We start from the raw sequence: 25856 nt of genomic DNA on the forward strand, positions 1-25856 counted from the left end.
ATACTTGGGATAGATATCCTAGGTTTTTATGGGAAGTTGGAAGTGCTTCTTTCATTTCTCATATTGTTAGCACAAGGAGGTTAGTCTGACAACGAAGGAGGTTTTGTACTTTATATGGTGCATACCTCTTACCTGTTGGTTTGTAATAGTCGCATTGGTTATACAATAAGACCCTAGCTTCCTTAACGGCAACATCAGAGAGGAATACTCTTCTTTGTATTGGATTGCGCGCAGTTTGGAGGCAGTACTAGGATGTGGTAACTATTCCACTCGTACACTACAGTTTTCCTCTTAGGATATAGTTGATTGGGATGTTTTCCATTTCCGAAGCAAGGAGCGTTATTAAGGAAGGTCAGTTTTTTTTGTATTAATTAAATTGATTTCTTATGGATGGTGTTTCTCCATTTAGGTGGTAGCTTATCGATTAGTGTTTTAAAACATTAGGATTGGTTGCATAGACGTTTTACACATCTATGCTATGGAACTTAGTTGAATATGGATCTATACCCTGTCTAAAAATTTGGGTACGGATGATTGGTTGCTAAATACAACTTATGTGTTGGATAGTTTTTGTGTGTCCTTTATATCGGACATATATATATATATATATATATATATATATATATATATATATATATATATATATATCTTATTTTTGGAATGTGGTGGAGCCTATACACAGAGGCAAAGTCCACAACGGAACGGAAATGAATTTTAAAATATAATTCAAAATTTCGTGAATTCCGAGGACGGAATTCCATTTGTTAGGGGGGAAGAATGTAATACCCCTAATTTCAAAAGGGATAAAAATGAAATTTAAATTTTATTTTTGTGCATTTTAAATTGATTTTGTATCTATATGCTTATGTGTCCAATTGTTTGTTTATTTTAATTCATTGTGTTATCTTTTTTATTTGTTTGTTTATTTTAATTAATTGTGTTATTCTTTATTTAGTTTAATTAAAATTAAGTTAGTTTATTTAAGTTCAATTATAGTTTTGATAGCAATTCAAGTATAGGCGGCTAAGTATTGTAACCTAGGTTGCTCTATGGGCCGACTAGGATTTAATTAGGGTTTTACTCTAATTATATATGGACGGGGTTCTGTTCTAGCATATATATAGAGAATAGAGTGGTCTGTTAGGGTTAGCAAACTCTTTGCACGTACTTATAAGTTAGAGAGAAAAACAGAGAGTTTAAAGAGAAGAGGATGAAGGTTTTGGCACAAGGGATTTGGGCTGGACCAAGGATGATGGTTGAGGGCTATTCGAGGGTTAGAACCGGAGTAGGAGAGTCATTGACGGCAGTCAAGATCGCTGGAAAAACTTAGAAAGACGGCGACATGGTTTCATCCAAAATTGTAAAGGCGAGTTCTTTTCTTCCTCTTTCCCCTGACCTGTGTTCTGTGCACCTAGATGTTCTCTAGGGTTTAATTCATCGCTAACTGAGAATACATGTTTATTATATGATATTTTGATAATCTATATGTGTTAAAATAACTCTGTTACAGTAGTTGCAAATCTGGGTTCAGTGTTGGTTCTGTATGCCTATTAAAACTGTTGAAAGTCCAATCTCTGTAATTGATTCCAACGAACTATAAACAAACCATTGAGATGCTATTGGGTGTTATTAAGACTATTAGGATTTGTTTTAAAGCCAAATAGAAAGGCTGGTAGAGGTGGAAAGTGACCGGAAGCAAAGTAGAGAGTCGCAGGAATTGCAGAGGTTGGAGACGGCTCTTAGAAGGGGAGAGAGCCGGCTCCATGGAATGAGGGAGCCGGCTCCCTCATCTTTTCTAGGTAAAGAGCCAGCTCCATGAAGTAATGGAGCCGGCTCAAGGCTCTAAAAGAGCCTGCTCTTTCCAAAAATTGAGCAGGCTCTCTTGGAATTTCATTTTTGATTTTTTTTTTTTTATTACGAATTACCTGTTACTGTTGGAGGGTTGTGAGTCTGGGACTGAGTTGGAAGTAAACTGAGGTGTTTAACATGTCACTTGGGTGTTCTTAATGGTTCTCCGTGCGTGGTTTATACAGGTAGACAAGTAGAATGCATAATACGGAATTAAACCTATTTACATGCGATTAACGGATGGAAAAGATTTAAATTACCTAATTCTAAATTAGTGATTTAATTAGTATAGCATGAATTTAAAACTTGTTTTAAATGCATATTAGGGTCTTCTAGTGAACAGAGTTGGTCCTATGCATGTTTCAGACTTTGGTTGCTAAACTACTCTGTTATAAATCTGTAGTTTGCATGGTTTTGAACGGAATGGTATTGTAGGATTTTATTGGGGTAATATACACACGGTTAAGCAATTAACTGAATTTTGGCTTGGAGTGGGATTATGATTTTGGAGGTGGTTGTTGGAATATTAAACTTTACATAGATTAACGCTTGGTTTTACGTTGCTGAAATACTAAATACTATTCTACAATGATATGGATGGTTGGTTTTGGACTATAAATTACGTGCTTATTATTTATGCCTTGTAATTTACCTGGAATTATGTATTGGAACATAATTGCTGAATTCTTATACTTAATTCGGTCAATTATTTGGAATCATATATTGGATTATAATTGCTGAATTCTTATATTAAATTTGGCCAATTATTTGGAATTATGTATTGGATTTTAATTGCTGAATTCTCACATTAAAATTCTGTCAATTATCTGGGTTTGGTTTTGCATTGTAAATTACTTGCTTATCATTTGAATGTTGTAATTTGCATGGATATGGAGGATTGTATGCACCGGTATGGGACGGTGGCATACTAGGTATGGTTTAGCTCAAAATGCTAATTCCTACCTTATGGATTTTAATTGGTGAACAGCTTTGCCTGTTCTATCAATTATATAGATTTTGTGGATTGTATGTACCGGTATGGGACGGTGACATATTAGGGACAGACTGATTCAAAATACTCAGTCCTACCTATTTTGGGAAGAAGGGTACGAATTATAAAAACATAATTCTCCTTATATTTAAGTCTGTGCAGTTGAATAAACTGAACGACTTACTGGATCTCTTATATAAGTCTGTGCAGCTAAATAAGCTGAACGATTTATTGGAGTTCCTATGGATGGATTTGAATGGACTTTAAATATATGGTTATGGTACCACGAGATGAGCTTGAGTCTCAGACTCGTTGGTTAGGACGCGTATATGCAGTGGATGTGTAGCTAGCTATAGTAGGTTGAGGTGTACCCTGTTAGGTCTAGGTACTCATGCCCACCTTTGGGTGCGTTTTCGCATGTTACCTTATATTCAGGTTGAGACCCCTATTGTAGTTCAGTGAATGTCCCATAGTGTGGATATATATATGTATGGACTAGATAGATATTGTGAGGTATCTATGGTGTATTTGCGTATCGGGTCACTGTATGGATTGCAGCTAGATTAGAACTTGCTCGTGAGCCTGACCCACTCTTCTATTATTCTTTACAGGTGTTCGTCAGTTCCAGGCTGCAGAGCTTAATCGTGCTGAGCAGATATAGTTGTTCACTCCACCGATGACATTGGAATATATTTTGTGTTTAGACTTGGGTTTTGTTTCCAGTCTTTTGAGTTCAGTGGGTTATTTTAGGGGTTTACTGGATGGATTCCCAAGTTGTATAAGTTGGAGAACGATATGTGTTCGTGGTGAATCAGTTGTATCTGAAATATCTTATTTATCAATGGAGTTATTTATTCTGAGGTTTTCAAATATTGGATTACTCTTTTAGTTTTCATTTCAGCAAATTTTATTTATCTCTTTTGATATAATTATTCTGTGTTCGATTATTGCTAATTGGTTTGATATCCTCGGGTAATCGGGCATGGGCCTGGCCAACCCGCATCCGGAAATCTGGGGGTATCACACAATTTACTGGACTATAATATGATTATAAAACTTATTTTTAATGCATGATAGAGTCATTGATATATTAGATGTGATCTACGCATACTTTGGATGCTAGTTGTTGAATCTTTAAACCATTTCCTGCAAATACATGGTTTAACTCTTGGATTTAAATTGCTGAAACTGTAAATAGTCTCCTGCAATTATTTGGGATGGTTTTGGATTGTAAATTGCTACACTGTTAATTATGTATTGTAATTTACATTGGTTGGATGTTAATTGTGGAATCTTATATATTATTCTACAATTAATTAGGTTATGGTTTTGACCTGTAATTGTTGTAGCATTGTATAAACTATTCTGCAATGATATGGATAATTGGTTTTGAACTGTAAATTACTTGTTTATTATTTATATGTTGTAATTTACATGGATATGGAGGATTGTATGCACTGGTATGAGACGGTGACATACTAGGTATGGTTTAGCTCAAAACGCTAATTCCTACCTTATTGATTTTAATTGGTAAACCGTTTTATCTGTTCAATCAATTATATGGATTTTGTGGATTGTATGCACCGGTATGGGACGGTGGCATACTGGGGACAGACTAATTCAAAATACTCAGTCCTACCTATTTTGGATTAAGGGTACGAATTATAAAAACATAATTTTCCTTATATTTAAGTCTGTGCAGTTGAATAAGCTGAATGACGTATTGGATCTCTTATTTAAGTTTGTGCAGCTGAATAAGCTGAACGACTTATTGGATTTCCTATGGATGGATATGAATGGATTTTAAATATATGGTTATGGTACCACGAGATGAGCTTGAGTCTCAGACTCGTTGGTTAGGGTACGTATATGCAGTGGATGCGTAGCTGGCTATAGTAGTTGAGGTGTACCCTGTTAGGTCTAGGTACTCATGCCCACCTTTGGGTGCGTTTTCGCATGTTGCCTTCTATTCAGGTTGAGACCCCTGCTGTAGTTCAGTGAATGTCCCTTAGTGTGAATATATATATATGTATGGACTAGATAGCTATTGTTGAGATATCTAGGGTATATCTACGTATTGGGTCACTGTTTAGATTGTAGTTAGAGAAGAATTTTCATGTAGGCCTGACCCACTCTTATTTTTACAGGTGTTCGTTAGTTCCAGTCTTAGAGCTGGATCATGCTGAGCAGATACAGTCATTCACTCCACCGATGCTGTAGGACTTTGTTTCATATTTTAGACTTGAGTTTCTTCCCAGCTATGTAAAATTTTAATTGAGATTTTTACGGGTCCACTAGATGGATTCCCGAGTTTTTTTAGAAATGGAGAATTTGGATGTATCAGAATAATTTTATTAATAAAATTTTATTCTGAGGTTTTTAGATTATTATTCTAGTCTCTTTTCAGCAATTTATTTATTCATGTTTTCTTAATTATATTCTGTGTTTGTTTATTACTAATTGGTTTGATATCCTCGAGTAATCGGGCGTGGGCCTGGCCAACCCGCATCCGGAAATCCGAGGGTATCACATTAGTTCCTACACTTTCGGGTAATTTCTGAAGATACCTATCGATTAGGGTTATATCTCCTATTTTTCCTATGGCTGTGAAATACTTGAAAAACTTATTACTATAATCCCTTATATATCTAAAATCACAAATCTATAATAATTCTAAATTACGTAAGGCATCGTTATGCTTTTTTAGGGTTTCGTCTAATAATCTATCTTCGCCAACTAACACCTTTATTATTAGGCTGGTAAAACCTTGAATTGTAAAATTATCACATAAGAGGGCATAATCATTAAGATAAGTCACTTTGTACGATTGCCACCAATCATAAATCGTTCCCCTTAATAAAGTTTCACAATAAGTTAGGGCTTGTGTTTTATTATCAAAATTAGTTAGAATAGATTGCCTAATACAGTCTTGTTCCCAATTTTTGATTACTTTTGCCCCATTTTGGGGATCATGTCGTGATATGTCTAAATTGTTCCTGCTTGTTGTGCAGGTATATTATCATAACGTCTACGATTTTGTGTCCATATATACATGTTTGGCATATTTCTATTTTCTACATAGATTTCTTGTTTGGGATTTAACCATTGTCCAGTGGTATAGTCATCGTTTATGGTATTAGTACTACCTATGGCGTTAGGCATTTCTTAGTCAACTAACCCTGTAGGTTGGCATTGAAAGGTTGATGTTTCTACTATTTCTTTTCCTTCTCTATGTTCTACTACATTTAATTCTTCTTTTAAGGTGTTTAATTCATTCCTCGTGTAAAAAGAGTCAAATCCTACAATCAAAATATTTCTTTTAATGTCTTCATTATTTCTTTGCCCTAGCCAGATAAATACTTTCTAGTAGCTAATACTTAGGTTTTGAATATTTATCATTCAAATCATCTATTTCTAAATTATCAAAATCATACATGATTTTATCTAGAATTTCATCTTCTAATCTATCATAGAGAACATTAATTTCTTCAGGAGATTCTATTTTAACTAGAATAGTTATAAAATCTTCTTCGTTATTGTTATCTATTAAATTATCTTGTCATTTATAATTACTGAAACGTACACTGGCTTCACCAGTATGCTTTACATAAATTTTATTATTTTCATAAATTTTTTAGATTATTTTATTAAGATTTGATAATTCCCATTCAGTTCCTTCGTAAATTTCACTACTTACTTTCCTAGCTTCAATCATTTGAATATATTTACTACTAAATGGCTTAACCATTTCATCGAATTGTGCCTTAAACTCTAGGTTATACTGATTAACTATTTTTCCCATAAATAAAGTATTAATTAATAGGTTTTCATATTGACCTGCCATATTATATCCTTTTGTAGATATTGCTATCTTAATATGTTTACTAAATTCTCTAATAGTCATTATGTAATTAGTAATACATCCTATAATAGCTGCGTTAACTGCTAAATCTACTTATGCGTTGGCTATTTGTGCTTGTTGATGGTTAGTCCATCTATCATCATAAATATAAACAAGTGTTTTGGTTCCTACCTCTGATCTATTTAATCCTACTATTCTTATCATTATAACACCTAAATGCATTAGATCTAATTTAGTTTTTTCTAATTCATGATAAACTTCTGGTGGTATGAGATCTAATATGACTTGATTATTAATTACACTTATTCTTCTTTGGCTAAGATGATTATATAGTTTACTCTGAAAATCCAACAAATTATTGGAATAAAGATTAATTTTATTGGATACTTTCTTCATTCCTTTTTCTATATAATTTTGAGCATCTTATTCATTATCATATAAATCTTCTACACGCATTATCTCTTTGGTTTTTCTAAGAATAATGGCCATTCTTTATATGGTTGTAATAAATTTATTCCTTGGTGCTTTTAGTCGAGAAAGGATTAGTTGATAATTTTATATCTTTTATTTTGTTTGAAAGTTCAGCTATTTCTTTAGAAGATTCTCTAGGAATACTTTCTCACAATGCCTCTAATTTTTCTTCGAGTTTATTAACCTTTTCAAATAACTGGAGTAATAGCTGGATTAAAAAGTTATTTTGTCTAACATATATATTGGTAGATTTTACGTCTGTCGTGAAACTTGTAAATCCTATAGGTTTTTTATCTATTTTATAAAGGTCGGCTAATGCTTGTAGGTAATCAGGATTACTAGTGCTCATAAATTATTGTAATAACCTTTGGATATCTTCTTTTAATAATTTTAAATAGTCTATAATTATTTTTTAATTTTATGCTATATTTTTTATATCAGTATTTATATCTTTAATGGCAAAAATTATAATTTTCTTATCTAAGTTATTAGCCTTTTGTTCAACTGTTACTTTAATATAATCTAGATTTTCTCCTAATCGTTTTATCGAGATATCTAGATTATTAAAATCTATTCTGTTCATAAACCTAATTAAAATCTTTGTCGTTTAGCTTCTAGAATATTCTATATAAGAATAATTCTAAATCTAAATTCTTCTATTCTTAGTCGAAGAGTGTGTGTTGTATTTCCCTATTCTTATGAAGCATAATAGTTTCTTGAGTGCTATTTGAAAATATTTTAGAAATTGTAAAAGGTCTTCTTCGAAGAAATTGTGTATAACATAAACTTTAGGGGTGAAAATATAATTTTAGCTTCTAAAAAAGATTGTGTCTACCTTTAATTCATCATATAATAAATATACAAATTACGTCAATAGTAATATAGTTTTGCTACCACCACTTATCCGTAAAAGTTTTTATAAAATCTAAAGAAACTTGACATGACCTTAGTTATAAATCACTCTCTCCGTAAGTACAATTTCTCAATGTGAACTTGCTTAACACTGTACTAAACATTGGCCCTATTCATCACAAGTACTCCAATTTAAATAATAAAGTGGCCCCCGTATGAAGGCAATGCCGAGTCAAAAAAATCCCAAAGCCGTAAAGCTTAAAAATTGTAACAATTTATACATATCTTGTTCATGTCACACCCATATATATATATATATATATGAACAAGACATTCTTCAAATCTCTTAACGTGTTGGGCAATCCAACTCCATCCAACTCATCTTGGATGTGCAGCGGAAATTTTCCTATATATTCTTCTCATATCTATCATCTCATCACATAACACACACATATCTACCACACCTACCAACTTACTATTGAAAGGAAAATTTATAAATTAAACTTTCATGGCTTCTACCGATACGCCTGCACCGGCACCGGAGCCTGAAAAGAAGGCTCCACCACCGGTAGCACCGGCACCGGAGCCTGAAAAGAAGGCTCCACCACCGGTAGCACCGGCACCGGAACCTGAGAAGGTGGCTCCACCGCGGGAAGCACCACCGCCCGTGTCTAAAGCGCCCCCTCCAACCGAGTACTTTGTGGTGGTGGATTTGGTACTAAGGTTTTTACTTTTCGCATCCACGCTAATCTCTGTGGTGGTGATGGTCACCAGCAAGCAAACGAAGTTGATTCCGGTGATGGGTATTCCATTTCCGGTGCTACTTTCAGCCAAGTTTAATCACTCACCAGCCTTCATGTAAGTTACGGACAATATTGAAATATATATATATATATTAAATTAAGCCTATATGGTCATATACTATGAGGTACCATAACCATATTATAAAATTTCTAAATAAATAAATTAATCTTGTATCTATGAGCCTATGAGATGAAGTTAATCATGAAAAAAATAGGTAACATAGTTTTTTTTTTTTTTTTGGATTGAGCACGAACTAGATGATAATTTTTTTATTAATTTTTTTCTTTTTTTCCTTTTTCAAATGAACTAGTGTTCTAACCCTTAAAAGCTGCTAGAAATTTGAAGCTAAACCCATGGTTATAGAAAATTTTCAATTTCATAAAATCTAGTGAGAACAACAATCTAACCCTGAAATTAGCTTGGGCCACTTAGTCAAATTTTTCTTGGAAATTTATAAAAGAATTTCAAACTTAAAATTCATAAAAGTCGGTTGGTTGTTAAAAAAGCCTTAAAAAAAATTAATTTCAACACTAATTAAAAAGTTATTAAAATACAATTCAATTTCCTTAGAACATATCTTAAAAGAAGCTATTTGGACAGATTCAAACTAAGAGGAGAGGTTCAAATTGATTACTGTAAAGTCATGTTTTTACAACTAGGTAATCATCATATCATCATCGAATACGTAGGACAAATTAATGTATTTTAGTAAATACTTCAATCGCCTAGTAATTTAGTGCTTTCGAACTTCGACTCCCTGTCCTTTCAATAAATATATAAAATAAAGTTGGTAAGCGACCTTAGACTTCACCATCCATTCATTACTTCTCTATTATTTACTGAAAGTGGACTTTCGATGCTTAAAGACAACACACAATTCAACTTTAAAAATCAAGTGAAAATTGGCCACATTTACTTTTTCTTTTTAAAGAACCACCTTAAAATTTTAGAATACTGATATTTAGGTCGAAGAGTTGGGAAGAGTTGGAAGAGTTGGGCAGAATTTTTAGAGCAAGTATATATAATTGGTCATTAACATATAAGATAAAAAAGTTGAGAGTCGTACTTTCTTATATTTGACATATATTAGTCAATTAAAATGATTGGTTTAAAGATTTATGTTCAACTCCTAGACTCTAAAATTATTTTTTAAATTTTAATCACAAATATATGTAGTAAATAATGATAATAAAATAAATTTCAAAATAATAATAATAATTTGGATTCAATTTTCATAAACTTAATTTTAGGTTAACAATTCATGATGCAGATACTTTGTAGCAGCACTCTCCGTTGCCTGCTTTTACAGCATCATTACCACAGTTGTATCCTTTTTTGCCCTCTTGAAGCCAGGTTGCTCAACAAAATTGTTATTCCATTTTGTAATAATTGATGTGGTAAGCTCTTAATTAAACCCCATTCTTTTTTTTAATTTTTATTCCTTTATCTCTCTCTCTTTGCATATATATATATATATATATGATGATGATGATGATGATGATGATGATGCAGGTGATGTTGGGGATTGTAGCTTCAGCCACAGGGGCTGCAGGTGGTGTGGCTTATATAGGATTGAGAGGAAATAAACATGTGGGTTGGCAGAAAGTGTGCAATAACTATGACAAGTTCTGTGAACACGTAGGAGCCTCCATTTTCCTCTCATTGTTTGCTTCTGTCCTCCTCTTATTGCTTGTTCTTCTCTCAGTTTACTCTCTCTCCCGTAAGATCCCCAAGTAATCAACTAGAGAGTACTACTGCCTTTCATTCAGAGTCAGAACTTATGTATTCATCAATTTAATTATGTCTTGTTTGTGGATATATGTACTTAATTTTTCCTTGTCTGCTTATGCAGTACTAGGAGTTAAATGCTGTCTTGTATGTTTATGTAAATTCCATCAATCATGTATGATGTGTCATGTGCATTGAAGCATAGTTGACAATGTTGTTGACTTGTTCGTATGTGTTTGGCTCATTGTTATCTACTTGTATTTTATTTTATTTTATTTTATTTTTTCCTTTCCCCTGAATCTCATTCTTATCCACTTGTGCAATACTTTGAAATATGGCTCAGCTTGTTTCCACGTCACTGATTTTTTTCTTTTAGATAAAATATTTTTTTATTTTTTATTTTTTAGTGTTTGAAAAGATTTAAATTGAGGCTAAGATCGAATTCATCGGACCAAACATGTAAAATAATAAATAAATTATTTTTTTGTTAGATTTTAATATCTTTTTTCTTCGAAAAATATTTACGATAATCAAATATCAAAAAAATATATTTTTTAAAAACTATTTTACATTCAAGCAAAGGGAGCCTAAATTTAAATTTCTTGTATGTATACGTGTATAACTTGATTCAATAATGAATATGAATTTTATTTTTATCTTTTGAAAGTTGAAACAATTTCGCATATATCTACCACATTGCTCTAGTAGTAGTAGGATTTTATTTTATATTTTTAATTTGCACCAATATTGGACTAGTAAATAGGTGGAATACTCAAAGAAGATATCATCATGATCCCATCCCAACTAATGATGCCATTGGTGATGGCAGCGGATATGTAAATTAATATATATGTATATGTATATGTGTGTGTATATATATGTATTTGTAAAAATTAATTATGTGTTACGCAGTTGGAAGAACATGATATTAAACTTTAATAATTCGTGTCGAGTTATTAATCACAAATAAATATGAATAGAAGATTTTATAACTTCATTATTTTTATATATCTATAATGCATAAATAAAGTAGTTAAATAAGTCCAACGTTAAGATCGTTTATCAATGGACTAAGCTCCAACTCCAAATAATAGGTAAAACTTTATGCGGAAACTGATTTATCTCTTTTGCTTTTTTGCACATATAAAACTTTACGCGTGTTATTTTATTAGTGTACATAACTGATGGAAATATGCACTTTTATTAAAAGAGAGGGAGAATTAGTTTTCTTTTTAGTAACCTTAATTCCACGAAAAACACTTCTCTAATAATTAATTATCAAAAAATAATTTATAAATTAACAAAATAATATAATATTAATATATCTATTTACTAAATATATTACATGTTGAAATCATGTGGAGCACATAATTAATAAATAATGGAGGCGTAATTGGTGATGACGTGGGCTTCAACTACTTGTATTGCTAGGTGTATTGCTAGGTGTTTGTTGATTCAACGACTTGTATTGCTAGATGTTGGGTTGATGTTGAGATAATATGAAGGCCTTCGGGACCAAATCAATCGAGGACCACTAGAAGAATTAGGTTACTTCCAATAGAATAATAAAATAAGTCACCAAATTAAGACTCGGTCGAACCCTGTAGCATTCATATCGACAGAAGAAAGAGGATTCAATTTTTACAAACAAAACATTAAGGAAAATGATAGAATATTCGAAAAATATTTTCGAAATAATCACCGAATCGGGAGATGGATTAATCACATCAGACTTTAAAAAAAAAAAAAAAATCTGTCTTTGAACACCTCGCCTTTTAGATATAAGCAAAGACTCCATTATTCAGAAAAACTTCTATTTAATTTGGAGATCTTGTAAGTCTACTACTTTGACTTTCTTTGGACTTTGTATGCTAGTGATTCCATATGATAGATCACAAAGATTTATACAAAGAAAAAGAAAAAAAAAAAAAAAAAAAAAAAAAACCCAATTTATTCCATTCTACCATTACCATATCGATTTCATATTTTGCCTTAATTCTTGCTTTCAAAAATTGTAAAAGAGAGTAACGATTGAATAGTTATTGGAGGAGAAAACTTCTTATAAAGCCTAGAGGAAATGTGAATTCCGGCTCGATATTGTTGTGAGAATATGTTCTTATTTAACTTTTTTAATTTGTAAAAATTTATATATATTTATATTTATATATATATATATATATATATATATATATATATATATATATATATCTCAGATTTGTGTATCTAATCACCATATCTTCATATCATTGTCTTTCTCTATATCCACAATACCATTGAGCATGCTTTTATTCTTTTATTTTTTCCTCCAACTTAAGCGAAAAATTATAAAGGAGATTTGTCAAACCACATCACGATTATGTAATTATTTTAAAAATAAGATTCAATTACTCAAACATTAATATCAACCTAAAAATTAGTGCCCTTAAGCTATTAATAAAAATATATATATGGCTTTCATATAAACCCAAGAGCCATCTTATGATTCAGGACCAGTCTACCCATTTATCCTCTTTTAATAATGAAACAAGTGATCGATTGACAAAAACGGCTACATTTTGTGCCCCAAATTTTTTACAATAAATATTCTTCTCACAACTTATTATTAGAGTCGGAACATATTTCACCACTTATTACTTATTAGAACAAACAATATTATATACTATAGTAGTAAATTAAGATAGATTATAAATTTGAAATTTGACTATATCTTTTCCTTTTCAAGAAGGAAAAGAAATTAAATACGAGTTTGACTAGAAATTGGTTCATGAATCTTTCACCTTTTGAAAAAAGTACCGATTCAAAATCCTCTCCAATCTCACAATAACCGATTTTGCCCGATGTCAATTTGTTGTTTAATTCGTAAGATTTCTTCCCTTTGTCTGAAGAATTCTTGCTTCATTGATTTATCATAATATAATAAGAATTGCATCCAACAAGTCACCTCAATTACTTGGTCAATTGTGTGGGATATAGAAAACAACGTAAAATAAAGCATAAAACCTAATATAAAATTCCAACAAAATCCTACAATTTATCACTCTAAAGGTTTTCATAAAATACCAAGTTTTTTGTTTCATGAAAGAAAAAAAAAAAAAAAAAATCTAAGTGTTTAATAAATCATTGGTATGTAAATGTATAGTTTTTCGATGGTATACATTTAATATTAAGAAACAATATTATATGATGAGTAACTACCATTTATATTTAAAAACTTTGTTGGGAGTCAATTTTAAAGGAAGCAAAGCATAAAACAGAATACGTAATCCTTGAAATGTTATGTAATTTATAATTTGCACGGTTGGTAAGAAATGGTAAGAAACAAGGTTTTGGTTGAAAATATATTTTTAAAAAAATACATTTACCAACATTTTAATTTGAAATGGTGTTACTGCAATGACACTCAATTGCTCTCAGTAGTACGATTATGTTGGGATGTCTCGTACAATTTATATTGACAAAAATTATGTATTGCTTGGAATATGTAATATTACAATCTTATAGCATATACAACTTCTCTTATAAACCTTGCATCATAATTTCTAGATTGAAAACTACGTTGTAGGTTCATATATAGTTTGCACAACATAAGTTAATGTTGGTAAATACCAAGGCTTCATTAAACATGTAATTTTTCAAAAAAAAAAATAATAATAAAAATTAAAATAAAGAACAAAATAGTACTACTTTAGATGTTAGGGAAAATTACATATACATGGAGTCAAAGTTCCATATTTACTTAGAGACTGAGTCAAAGTTCCATATTTCTCTAAAATGGATTGCTGAGGTGGCACATGGTTTTTTACTGTTTAGAAAATTGTAATGCCTAAAATGCCCTTCCTTAACAAAAAAGTAGTACCTTCAGTACAAAAAAGTAGTACCTTTAGTTCAAAAAAGTAGTACATTCGGAGAAAAAGTAGTACCTTCGCGGGTGTTTAAAAAACATGGTACCTGGACGCCAAAAAGTAGTACCTTCAGTTCAAAAAAGTAGTACCTTCGAAGAAAAAGTAGTACCTTCGTGGAAGGGTATTTTAGGCACCACAATTTCTAAACAGTAAAAAACCATGTGCCACCTCAGCAATCCATTTTAGAGAAATATGGAACTTTGACTCAGCCTCTAAGTAAATATGAAACTTTGACTCCATTTATATGTAATTTTCCCTAGATGTTAAGTACATTACAATTTGCACAAGCCTATAAAGTTGGTAAGAAATGGTAAAAAATAAGAATTTAGTTGAAAACCAAGGATTTTAATTTTTATATGAAAGGGCCTTGTGGTCCAATGATATCTCCTCTACCTTCCAGAGTAGATGATGAAGATTCGAGTCTCCAAAAAAATAAAGTGATTGTGTTAGTAGTGTGTGTATGAAAATTAATTACTCTTAATAGTATGATTATGCTGGGATGTCTCGTACAACTTACATTAACAAAATTTACTTTCTGTTTGGAATGTTATATACAATAATATTTTCATTAGCCTATACGTTAATATCATACATTTATTTTTCATTTATGTTTCGAATAATGTTTTAAAAATTATCTTTCAAATAATGTTTAAAGTATAAAACTAAGTTATGAAGTATTTGTTTTTCTTACAATACATGGTAAAGTAGTAAAAATCCAGGTGAACCAAATAGACTATACACTTTCGTACAACAAAATGTCCAAAAGGTTACAACTACACACATTTTCAAATGGCAGCATAATGAAACTAAATCTCAAATAATTTTGTGAATCGGCTTCATGAAGTGCTTTGTGAGTTGGGGGGCTTCTTAACATTTATTAGCTTAACATTTAATAGGTTCACAAAAATTATTCTGCATATGAAAATTCACAAGCAAACACTAAAAATAAAAGTTCAGAAGACCTAAGCATACTTATAAAACACATAAAATTTGTGCATAGGTTTTAGAAGGAAGTCTAAACCAAAAAAGAATAAAAAAGAAACAAGAAATCAAAGTTACCTAAACTGACTCGGGCTTTTTAGCCAGTACCAGAGTTGGCTACCGGTTCAAAAATGACAGAGTCAATTCCGATGTACTTTGACTACCGATTCAAAAACTCCAATGACAAATTCCTTCTACACAGTAGTTGGCTGTGTAAAAGTTGGCTACCTGTACAAGGAAAGTGTTACCGGTTCTCAATGGACAGAAGTGATCTGCTCTTTTATTCAATCTTCTAAGTCTCCCTAAGTGTCCTCACTCACTCATATACATTTCTAAAGTATTGTTCTCAACATCCCGAAGTGTATGAAACCACAAACACTTGAAATTCTTCAAATCTGCATCCAATCTTCTATCTTAAAATTTTGAACCGAAAAATTACAACTCGATCGGACTTGTTTTGGCAACAAAATTAGCCAATACAAAATATATATCTCACAATTAGTGCTATAGTCTTGTGAATTCAAACTTGGTTGTACCAAGGTTTATTTATGATAATTCTTTCTATTGATTCTCTATGTTGGTTGCATGTTGTCTTATGTGTAATTAATTGAGGATTAATCTTTACACTAAATGTTTTTTTGTAATTGTACTTAATAATGGCCATCCATGGTTTTTATTGGATACAATTGCTAATTAGTTTGATGGGTTATACGTAGTCTTGATGAGTTGTACTACACCTCAGAGTAATTGTAATTAGGTAAGCAATTCATGCTTGAATTTGATAATCCATGCTCATTCATTTCAATTTGTACTATCCGCTTGATTATTGATGTGTGTTTTTAGCCACATTTTGATTACGAAATGTTTTTCCCATTAATTGAAGACTCTTGGTTTAGTTGCATGAGCTTAGTGGTGCATTTCATGCCCTAAGCCTATCTTCCTGTCATTTAACTCAATCTTCATTTAATTTTTATTTCAATTGCATGTTCGCTCCCTTCTCACTATGCTAACGTATAAGTATTTTATAATTTTCATAAATGTAAAAGTTGATGCCCACTTGATACATTCTAATCTAAATTAAAACACATTTTTGTAGGAACACAACTAGGTCGCATCACACAGCTCATTCTCTCTCCTTGATTATCTTATATTGTGTCTTTCGTTTCTATCCATCTACTATCCTCTGAATTTCTCCATCACTATATATATATAATCTAGAATTTCTTTGATTAGTCTATTCCTTCTCTGATTACGGAAAAATCAAGTTTTCTGAGAAGAGTATCGATTTATTTTCTAGAGGAATTGGGGACATGTTAATGAACTTCAATCATATCATCAAATAGTCCGACATCGTCTTCTATAATAGATTAAACTGATTCGATTTGATAGGAGTTTAGAGCATTAAATTAATTTTGGGAAGATTGGAGATTTAGATAGAGATTGACAGAGCCAGAAACGAAAAAAAGTAGAAAAAATAAAGAGGGACATAAATAGAGAGGGAAAAAGGAGAAAATGACGTGGCATTGCCACATGAGATTCGGACAATTTGTCGGCCACGGCCACGGCCACTTGGGTCGGACAGAATATCATGCCTCCCATCAACACCATAACTCAAATTGAATTCAATTTGAACTTTATTTTTGTAATTATATAAAGTATTCGTAAATCATCCTTGTGTACATGCTTAAGACTCTTGTCCTACAGCAAAAATCACAACCAAACAACGGAAGTAGGACATTAGCCGCTTCATCATACGCTCTGGAAATCTTTTCCTTGCAGTTCCAATTAAATCCCAAAAGATGAAGACACAGAGGCAGCAGTTATTCAGAAACTCCAAGGAACTGAGAGAAGCTTGGATATTTTGGCTCCCAATCTATTTCCTTTCGAGTTTTCGAGTTGTTTAATTTCTTACCCAAAGGATCATTAGTTCCTGCAAAAAACAGACGTCAATGATTATTGTCGCACACATTTTATTCAATGCTCAGCATCAAAGGCAGGATCAACTATATATCGAATGCTCGATAAGCATTTCGATCTTTCACCATACATCAGTTTTACCAGCCGCTATTAAGGGAGGATCTTACCCATAAAAGCTTCGAACTTTTTGCTGAACTTCCCACTCTTTTCAACCAAGTCCATCACTTCTTGCCTGCGAAGGAAGTAACAAGGTAGGGAAATTTCTCACACGGCTAAATGAAACAAATCCACATCAATTGCTTGTCCTAATGGTCTTTCCGGAAAGGTTTGGAGTGTATTCATTAAATTCAAAATGCATGTTTAATAAGAAAATACCTAGATAAAGGATGATTGTCACATCCCATGAAGATCCGACCCTTGAGTTTCTTCTTCAAGATTGCAACTGAGAGGGATGCAGCATCCTAAATACAACAAAAGCACCAAATTTAGTACATAAATGTGAAACAATATTGAAAATGTAGACACATTTTGGGGGCACAAGAAAAAAAAAAAAAATTAACCACTGAAAATGCAAAAATAGCATACGAATATCCGATGCAAAGGAATTGTATCTAAATAATCCGTATCAAAATGTCTTCCCAGCACCCCACTAACAAGATTCAACAAAAGAAAGAATTCTCAACCATCAAAATTTTATATTGATCTATTCAAAGTCATCAAATAAAAAGCAACAATTAACTGCAGAGTAAAACTATATTTACTGTAATTCATGAACAGAAACAACTAAGTACACACAGATAAGTAATCACCTCATAGTGTATAAGATTGAGGATGTGATCTGGACGAGCTTCAACAATCCCTTTTCCCAACCAATAAGTATGAGCGCCTCTATCTTCTTTGTATTAAAGAGTTAAGGCGTGTCACATGCACATCCATAAAAATTAGATCTATGTGATGAATTTGCAAACTTTCTCCTACAATATATGCAACTCTCATAACTCAATTTTTAAAAAGGATATGTACAGTCCTGCCAATCTAACCACACAACCGCCAGACTCCAGCACTACTTTTTCTGCTTTTAAAAGGACGTCTGTCCTAGGGCTCCTCCCAATTGGCACCACTGGACTGTCCTGCATAGCCATGCAGAAGAATTTAAGTCAAGAAACTCAGCGTCACCTGATAAAAACACAGTACATTCAATAAATTAACCTGATAAAAACACAGTACATTCAATAAATTAAAAGATTAAACAGATTATAAGTTCTGTAATAATTAAATAACTCATGATTTCTCATTGTATAGACAAAATAAATTAATTGCCTCTCCATATTAGTAAGTAAATACAAATATATATATATATATATATATATATATATATATATATGTAATGCAACTCTTTACAGAAGTGTTTCCTCATATAGATGATAAAAGATGTCACGAGTAAACTTATCAAATTACTAAAAGTTTGTAAGTTGATGAATTCCTCTTTCACATTCTCATTATCAAATTTACAAGCACCAGACCCCAATGGTTAGTTTGCATACTGCACTGAACATACATCTAATTCTACAGCCGCTAAAACCCAGTGTAGAAGAAATACAAGTTTAATTTATCATGAACACCACAAAAATAAATAAATAAATAAAGACGCAAACAAATAATCTTGTCAAAATTTATAAAGCATATTGTAATTATGTGAACTGTGAATTGCAGATGTCATTGCAGATTTTCAGTGGCTCATGTGAAATGACCAAATTATCCTCATTAACATTGTAATTATAAAAATGTGAATAGCAGATGTCATTGCAATTAAATCAAAATACATAACTAACCTCTCTCTCTCTCTCTCCCTCCCTCTCCCTCCCTCCCTCTCCCTCCCTCTCCGCCTCTTCAATGCATCAATTCAAGCTTAGAATTGGATTTGAGGAAGAATTAGGTCTCAAAGCTACTAACTTTGCCCTCCTCTCCCTCTTTCTTGTAAGAAGAAACCCTAGTTCATTAAAACTAGTTAGATCATCCTATATTGAGAAATTAAAAAAGCGGAATATATAAAATAAAAAATTCGTGAAATGCTTTTTCCTAATTCCCATGCAGCAAATATTCATAAATTGACCTCAGTAAAAGATATTATGACATTTACAAGCCAAGGGTAAAAAAGTTTAATTTTAGTAAAAGATTTGTTTAGTTCTCTAATGGTGCTATTTTGTTTCAAATTTATAGTTTTGGTTGGTTTTTCTGGATCTTAACTTGATTCATTGATGATCAAGAAGTGTTAAAATAAATTGTTGGCTCTCTCCATTTGTGCAAGTCAACAAGAAGACTATATCAAAACTTGTAGCTTTAACTGCATTTAGGGCTCTTTTTAGATAATGAAGCATTTAGGGCTTCAATTTTACAATGAGAGAGAGAAGACTTCATTATAGAGAGACAGAAAATAGATTGAGTTCCCCCAGCTAAGGGATCCCTTCAATAAGGAAGCATAGTGTCGAAGAGGCAAAGGAAAAATTTGTAAAATAGATGGAGCACCTTATAGGCAATTTTTGGAGTGCAAAATTTTCCAAATTACAAAGTGTTGAGTAGAATGTTATACTCAAGACTCAAATTAATTTGCAAACTTTGTTTTTCTAAGTCTTGAGTAGCATGTTAATTTACAAAGTTTGCAAATTAATTTACAATTTTTTATTATACTAATTATTCTATATGATATATCATTAATAATTTTGATATTAATTAGCCTAAATGCAATATACATGTACTAAATACTTGTAAAACGTAAATTAAAATGTAACTGGTCTGTGTTTTAATATTTTTGCAAAATTTACAAATTTTCCACAGTAGGTCAATTTTTTTAATTATATAATTTACATTTTTTAAAAAAATTGAATCTTGAAAAATAAATGTGTATCTAACATATATAATTAATATATTTTTTATTATATTCAAAATGTTGAGTTTGTAAGTGGGAATTTAAAATGCAAGTAAAATAATGAGCGTGTGTAATTTTAAAGCTGGTAAATTAAATGTATATTTAACTGAATATTAAATATATAATTTTAGTAAAATAATAACCTTCAACTTAGAGAGAGAAAGATATAAAAACCCAACTTAGCCACTTTCTCAACTCTCCTTTTTCGTCTCATTCTCAACGATCTCTGTACTCTAGACTTCTCTGCAACTTCCGGCGATCCTACGCGTTACCCCCAACAATCCTTTGATCCCTTCAGCTGCTGCTCACGATCGTTAGCAATAAATTTGTAGATTCAACATGAATATTAAAATTAAATACAATTTACTTTTATATATATAATTTTAGTTATATATTTAATAAAATAAAAAAATTATATCAATATGTTCAAATTTATCTAAGGGCAGTTTTGTCATGCACTAGGATATATCAGTCACTACAAATAAATATAGATCATTCTTGTAGTGAAGGGCAATATTGGCCTGCCACTTAAAAATTTTAAGTGCAGATTGACCACAACTTTTACCAAGTTTAATCTATGAATGCAAATGGCAAATCTCAAGGGAAGTCAGAGTAATTTACCCTATATTAAATCCATATAGTATAAAATGAAACGACCTAGTGACACAACCCTCTGCTTTTTCATTATATTCTTGATGACAAAAATTTCTGAGAAAAGCAAATAAGCAAAGTTATCTAATCAAATGGTACAGCGTTATCTGATCATGATTCATGATGACAGTTTTACCCAACTTAAATTTTGACTAGTGGGATTGAGCTAGCTCACATACACGTGTGCCTAGTTATGCTTACAACTCATGAATAATGAAAGAAAGGTACAGTCATTACATAATCCAACAGCTATAGGAAGGAGCAAAGCGGTCCCTAGATGATTTCATGAAATGCGAAAAGATATGGGAGGTGGGTATCAGATTATAAACAAAAGGAAAGGTCAATGATACAGTAATACATTTGATATGTTAACAAGAAAGGGTATTAAATTGGAGAAGACATTTGGTGTAATCAGAGGCAGAATATATTCATATGATGTGCTTTTATCTCATATTAGACAGTCTTTACAGTTATAAAATAAGAACAAAAACTGTTACCAGCATAACAGTGTGTTATGTTAGATGTAACACCTCATCACATGATCCATTGTCGTTGCAATCATATAGTGCAGAGCTTGAAGTAAATAGGAAAGAACCTTCACCACTCCAGTTTAATGCAGCTTCCCTGCTTGTTAATTGGAGGTCCGAACGAAAAGCATAGTTTAGAAGGCGTATACATTATCTCATAACATTAAAGGACTAGATGCACAAAATCAGATTGTAAATAACAAAGGCAGATAGAAACAACAAAAATTCTCCAACAAAACATAAAAATAGAAAATAGGGACACATTAAAACATCTCTTTTTCTATTGGTTGTTATGATAATGTCAGTAAAACTCATATCAGACAAAGTGATACTCTGACTGTCAATGATCTACTATTACTCATGAATTTCATAAATGGCTATAAAGCTATATACCCTGAGGCCTGAATTATCCAGTCCCTCAATCGCCAACACTCTTAGTCTTCCTTCATAGACGTGTGTGTGTGCGTGTGTATATATATATATATATATGAATTATGCACCAATGTCCCAAAGATTCCCACTTACATAAAAGTCAAAAAGTAAATAGTCAACTGTGTATTTGGCTCTCAAATTTTCCTCCTCCATGTCTTCCGAGAGATTTCTCTCTTATAAAGAGCAACTATTAAGGGATCATAATTAACTATTTACTTTTGACTTTTATGTAAGTGGAAGTCCTATCTTTTAGTTTTAAAGGATCACCTATAAAATGTTTTGCAATTGAATCATTTTCTATTTCTTCTAATGGAGAAATCATTTTTTATTTGAAGTTTCTAGTGTATCAAGAACAATAAAGAGTTGGTCTAATTGACCTATTTTATTATCTATTCAAGATACCATATCTTTGTCTTGAAATTTTTTTAATAGGTTTTTTGGGATTTGGTGTGGTTAGGGGTATTTCACCCATTCTAATGCCTTCAATGTTGCTTTGTATTCTTCCAGTACAAGAAGATTGTGCTGGAGTAAAAGAAGATTTTGAAGACTTAGATGAGTTATCAAAGTTTATCATATTCAAAGTTGTTCTTCTGGAAGAAGAGAATCTAATCTCAACATTTCCATCAGGATGTTCTATTAATTGTTCTAGTAAAGAATTTTTTGTTTTTTGAGTGGGAACTTCTTAAAGATCTTGTCCCGGTGAGAGCTCTCTTGTGCACCTGAACTTTTGCTTCTCATTGGAATAAGAAATAATTCATAATTACCAAAAATAAATGGTGTTTCTTTCTTTGTTGATGTCTCTGTCATCTGCAATAGATGACATACATTCAGTTGTGAGTAATAAATTTGTAAAGAAAATAGGAAATCTAGATTTTCTCTTTTGAGTTATTCTTTTAGTTTCGGATCGGTACAAATTTTTAATCCTTCAGCATTGATTGTGGTTACTAAATCTCCATATGTTAATTTATCATAATGGATTTGACCATCATATTGTTCTCTAAGTTTGGTTCTAACCTTGTCAGCAAATAAATTGGGTAATTCTTTCCAAAAGGCGGATAATTTTCTAAACATTTTATCCCATGTAACATACCAGAAAAGGCATACTAATATTACAATAATAATAAATAATAAATTCAAAATATAAATGATACCACTACTTGAGCAATAAAACAAGCCCGAGCTATCAACGATTTACTCCTACGATTTATACTTTGATTTTGTAAATTGAGTGTCCAGAAATGTTTAATAATATGCCCGTGCTCCTTGGTTAGTGAAAAATACTTGTGTTTCTAACCAGTGTATCTGTTGATTGACTTAATGAAAATATTCAGTCAAGTCATTTAGGCTTCCAATAAATAAACTGTCCCAAGACCAACTTTTCCTGATCTTCAATTAATCTTCTATGAAAATTTCAAGTTAACTATTATTATTTATTATTTTATTCTGTAAATCTTGAATTGTAGGTGGTTGATTTTTGTTTGAATGTTCAAATCTTTGAAGTATATTTTTTAAGTTGCAAGGATTTTTAATTGTAAATTTAAGTGTAAGTTTTTCCTAGTCTTTATTGGTAATATCTTGTTCTTTAAATATTTCTTTTAGTTTTAAAAAATACTTCTTTTGTAATTGTGGATCTTCAATTTTTTCAACAAAAATTATTGTTATTTATTATTTAATGTTATACCTGACAAGTTATATTTAGTTAAATTTATAACGTGATTGGTATGGAATTTCCCTACAGTAATCAAATGAACAATGTTGTCCTCAAAAATCCAACTTTTAAACAAATAAAGAAAAATGAAAGAAAAGACACTCACTAGGACAGTGAGTGTACCCCATGACATCTTCTAGAGGAAATTAAAGATACAAAGTGAAAGTTCAAGTGGGATCATAATGCATTAAGGACATCCAGTGACAGAACAAATCAAGCTCAACGGTTAAAACTTGAGTCATACATGAGATTGAACTTCATTGATGTTAAGTTAAGAAAGATGTTGAGAGAAAATCAAGAATAAACCACAGAAAACATCTATTTGAACATGCATATGAAAAAGGATTTTTCAGAAGAAGCATCTAAACTATTTTCTGCCACGATTTTACAGAAGAGACAGGATAATTAACAGCCTAACAACAAGCCCGGAATTATCAAAATAGTTCATAAAAAGTAGCTAGATATTGATTCTCATCCTACCTCACCTCACCAGGGTAGTCTGACGTTCGGGATGGAGGAGCACAAAAAATCACATATGGGAACTTGTGATTCACTTGTGTTCCTTTCAAAGATGGATTGATCCCTACTTTAATCAATTCATCATGGTGATCCGTAGTAAATGTCTGCCCCAAAATCTGACACCCTGGATGTTCCTGCCCAAATGAATAACCTATAGTTCTGAGTATTTTCTTTCAGATACACACATACTTGAACACAAACCCATTAAACTTTTCTTCATTGTGTCCCCAAAAATATAACACAGTTCTCAAACGCTACGAGATCTAACAAATCGATCTAATAACAAATTGATCCATCAAGCAGCAGTCTTAAACAAGGGCGTGTAAACAATACAAACCATGTAGATACAGGGAATGACTAGTATAAACAATGTTGAATCAATTCAGTTACACCGAGTAGAATTCGAGACAGATATTCCATATAATTTGATTGTAAGAATTGTACCTCCCGCCATTTTTCAGCAACCAAACGACCGAGCACGCCCGGTCCAACAATCATCAAATCATTCGCTCCAACCATGCCAGAGGACGAGGCCTCCAATTCATCATTTGTTGCATCTTTAATATCCCCCAAATCAACAAACAAACTCTTATTCAAAAACGTAGTCATAACATGCAACTAACAGAGACATTGCCCTGACTATCAATTTATTCAGTGACGCCATTTCCATTGTAAAAACAAACCAAATGCCTCAACAAATTGACAATTCAATCACGAATTTTTCATTGAAATCGCAGATACACATAAGAAAAAACAGTCAAAAGCATGATAAACACAACTATCGAATATAATTCATGCAATCACGATAGAAATGACTCAAAACAATGGCAAAAAAAATTGTTTGTGTGTGTTGGTGGCGGGGGACTGTAGAGGGAGAATTGAAACTCTCACCTACGGTAGAGGAGGCGTTGACTTGCAGAGAAGTGGCCATTGATGAACGGCTTGTGTTGAAATTAGGGTTTCTGAAGAAGAGAGAGAGAATCGGAATTGGGCGTTTGGAGGTGTGAGGATAGAGAAATCGAGGTGTGGCCGTCGTCGTCGTGATCCACGGAGCGATGATTCTGTTGGTAGCAAAAGCTATGTTAGTAATGGTGTCCATAGAAATAGATAGGGATGATATAACACTGGATTTTTTTATTTGTCCAATGACAGCCATTATTTTACTTTAGCTATCGTGCCGGTTGCAGAGAAATCGAGAATTGCATTTCTCCTCCAATCATGGACTGACACGTTACATCTTAGATTGTTCACAGTTGATGGGATGATCTGTACCATAAACCTTTGTTTTTTCCATTTTTTCGTTTTTTCTTGTAACATTACTATCAGCCTTTTGTTGAGAACCTTAAGCTCTGCAGGTGTTTGATGAAATTTTTATGAAAACTTTCGAATCCATATGTTCGTTCGAGTAGGAATAATAATGTCAGAAGATAAGATATATATGATTGAAGAATATGTATCAACGGCTAAAAAAAAAAGGTCAGCGTAGGTGACGGATGTGGATTGGTAGTTACTTGATTGGAAGGCTCTTGATACTGTTAGGTTGGCATTGTCGAAGTCGGAAACAATTGATGACAGCCGAAAAAAATGTCAACCAATTCATCCCAAGAATGACATCTCCAAAATGAAACAACACTTTGGCCCATGAATGAGGCACAAGAAACATACCCCTAGCAACTAATAGACCAAATGATGACTCGGCTAGAGCACTAGCTGGAGTAACTGCATACACCTGACCCT

At 32.1% G+C, this 25856-nt stretch overlaps 2 protein-coding genes across 3 annotated transcripts; one reads left to right on the top strand and one right to left on the bottom strand.

Moving 5' to 3' along the window:
• Nucleotides 1-8358: 8358 nt before the first annotated feature.
• LOC132294914 (CASP-like protein 1) lies at nucleotides 8359-10787 on the top strand. Its single transcript, XM_059792934.1, has 3 exons — nucleotides 8359-8882; nucleotides 10099-10225; nucleotides 10341-10787. The coding sequence occupies exons 1-3, from the start codon at nucleotides 8533-8535 to the stop codon at nucleotides 10563-10565; spliced, it is 702 nt and encodes a 233-aa protein (XP_059648917.1). The 5' UTR covers nucleotides 8359-8532; the 3' UTR covers nucleotides 10566-10787.
• A 6268-nt stretch (nucleotides 10788-17055) lies between these two features.
• LOC132294922 (uncharacterized) lies at nucleotides 17056-25290 on the bottom strand. 2 transcript variants are annotated; one of them, XM_059792956.1, is made up of 9 exons: nucleotides 25011-25290; nucleotides 24564-24676; nucleotides 24081-24253; nucleotides 21464-21557; nucleotides 18375-18486; nucleotides 18166-18254; nucleotides 17732-17817; nucleotides 17524-17588; nucleotides 17056-17369 (listed from the first exon to the last, which is right to left on the bottom strand). In XM_059792956.1, the coding sequence occupies exons 1-9, from the start codon at nucleotides 25273-25275 to the stop codon at nucleotides 17260-17262; spliced, it is 1107 nt and encodes a 368-aa protein (XP_059648939.1). In that variant the 5' UTR covers nucleotides 25276-25290; the 3' UTR covers nucleotides 17056-17259. The 2 variants fall into 2 exon arrangements, with proteins under 2 accessions (XP_059648939.1, XP_059648930.1); XM_059792947.1 differs by having other exon boundaries at nucleotides 21464-21560.
• Between the last annotated feature and the right edge of the window lie 566 nt (nucleotides 25291-25856).

This window comes from Cornus florida, unplaced genomic scaffold (genome assembly GCF_030987335.1).
Source record: "Cornus florida cultivar Cherokee Brave unplaced genomic scaffold, ASM3098733v1 CherokeeBrave_3.0.0_Hap2_Chr01, whole genome shotgun sequence".
In the NCBI taxonomy this organism is placed as follows: Eukaryota; Viridiplantae; Streptophyta; class Magnoliopsida; order Cornales; family Cornaceae; genus Cornus; species Cornus florida.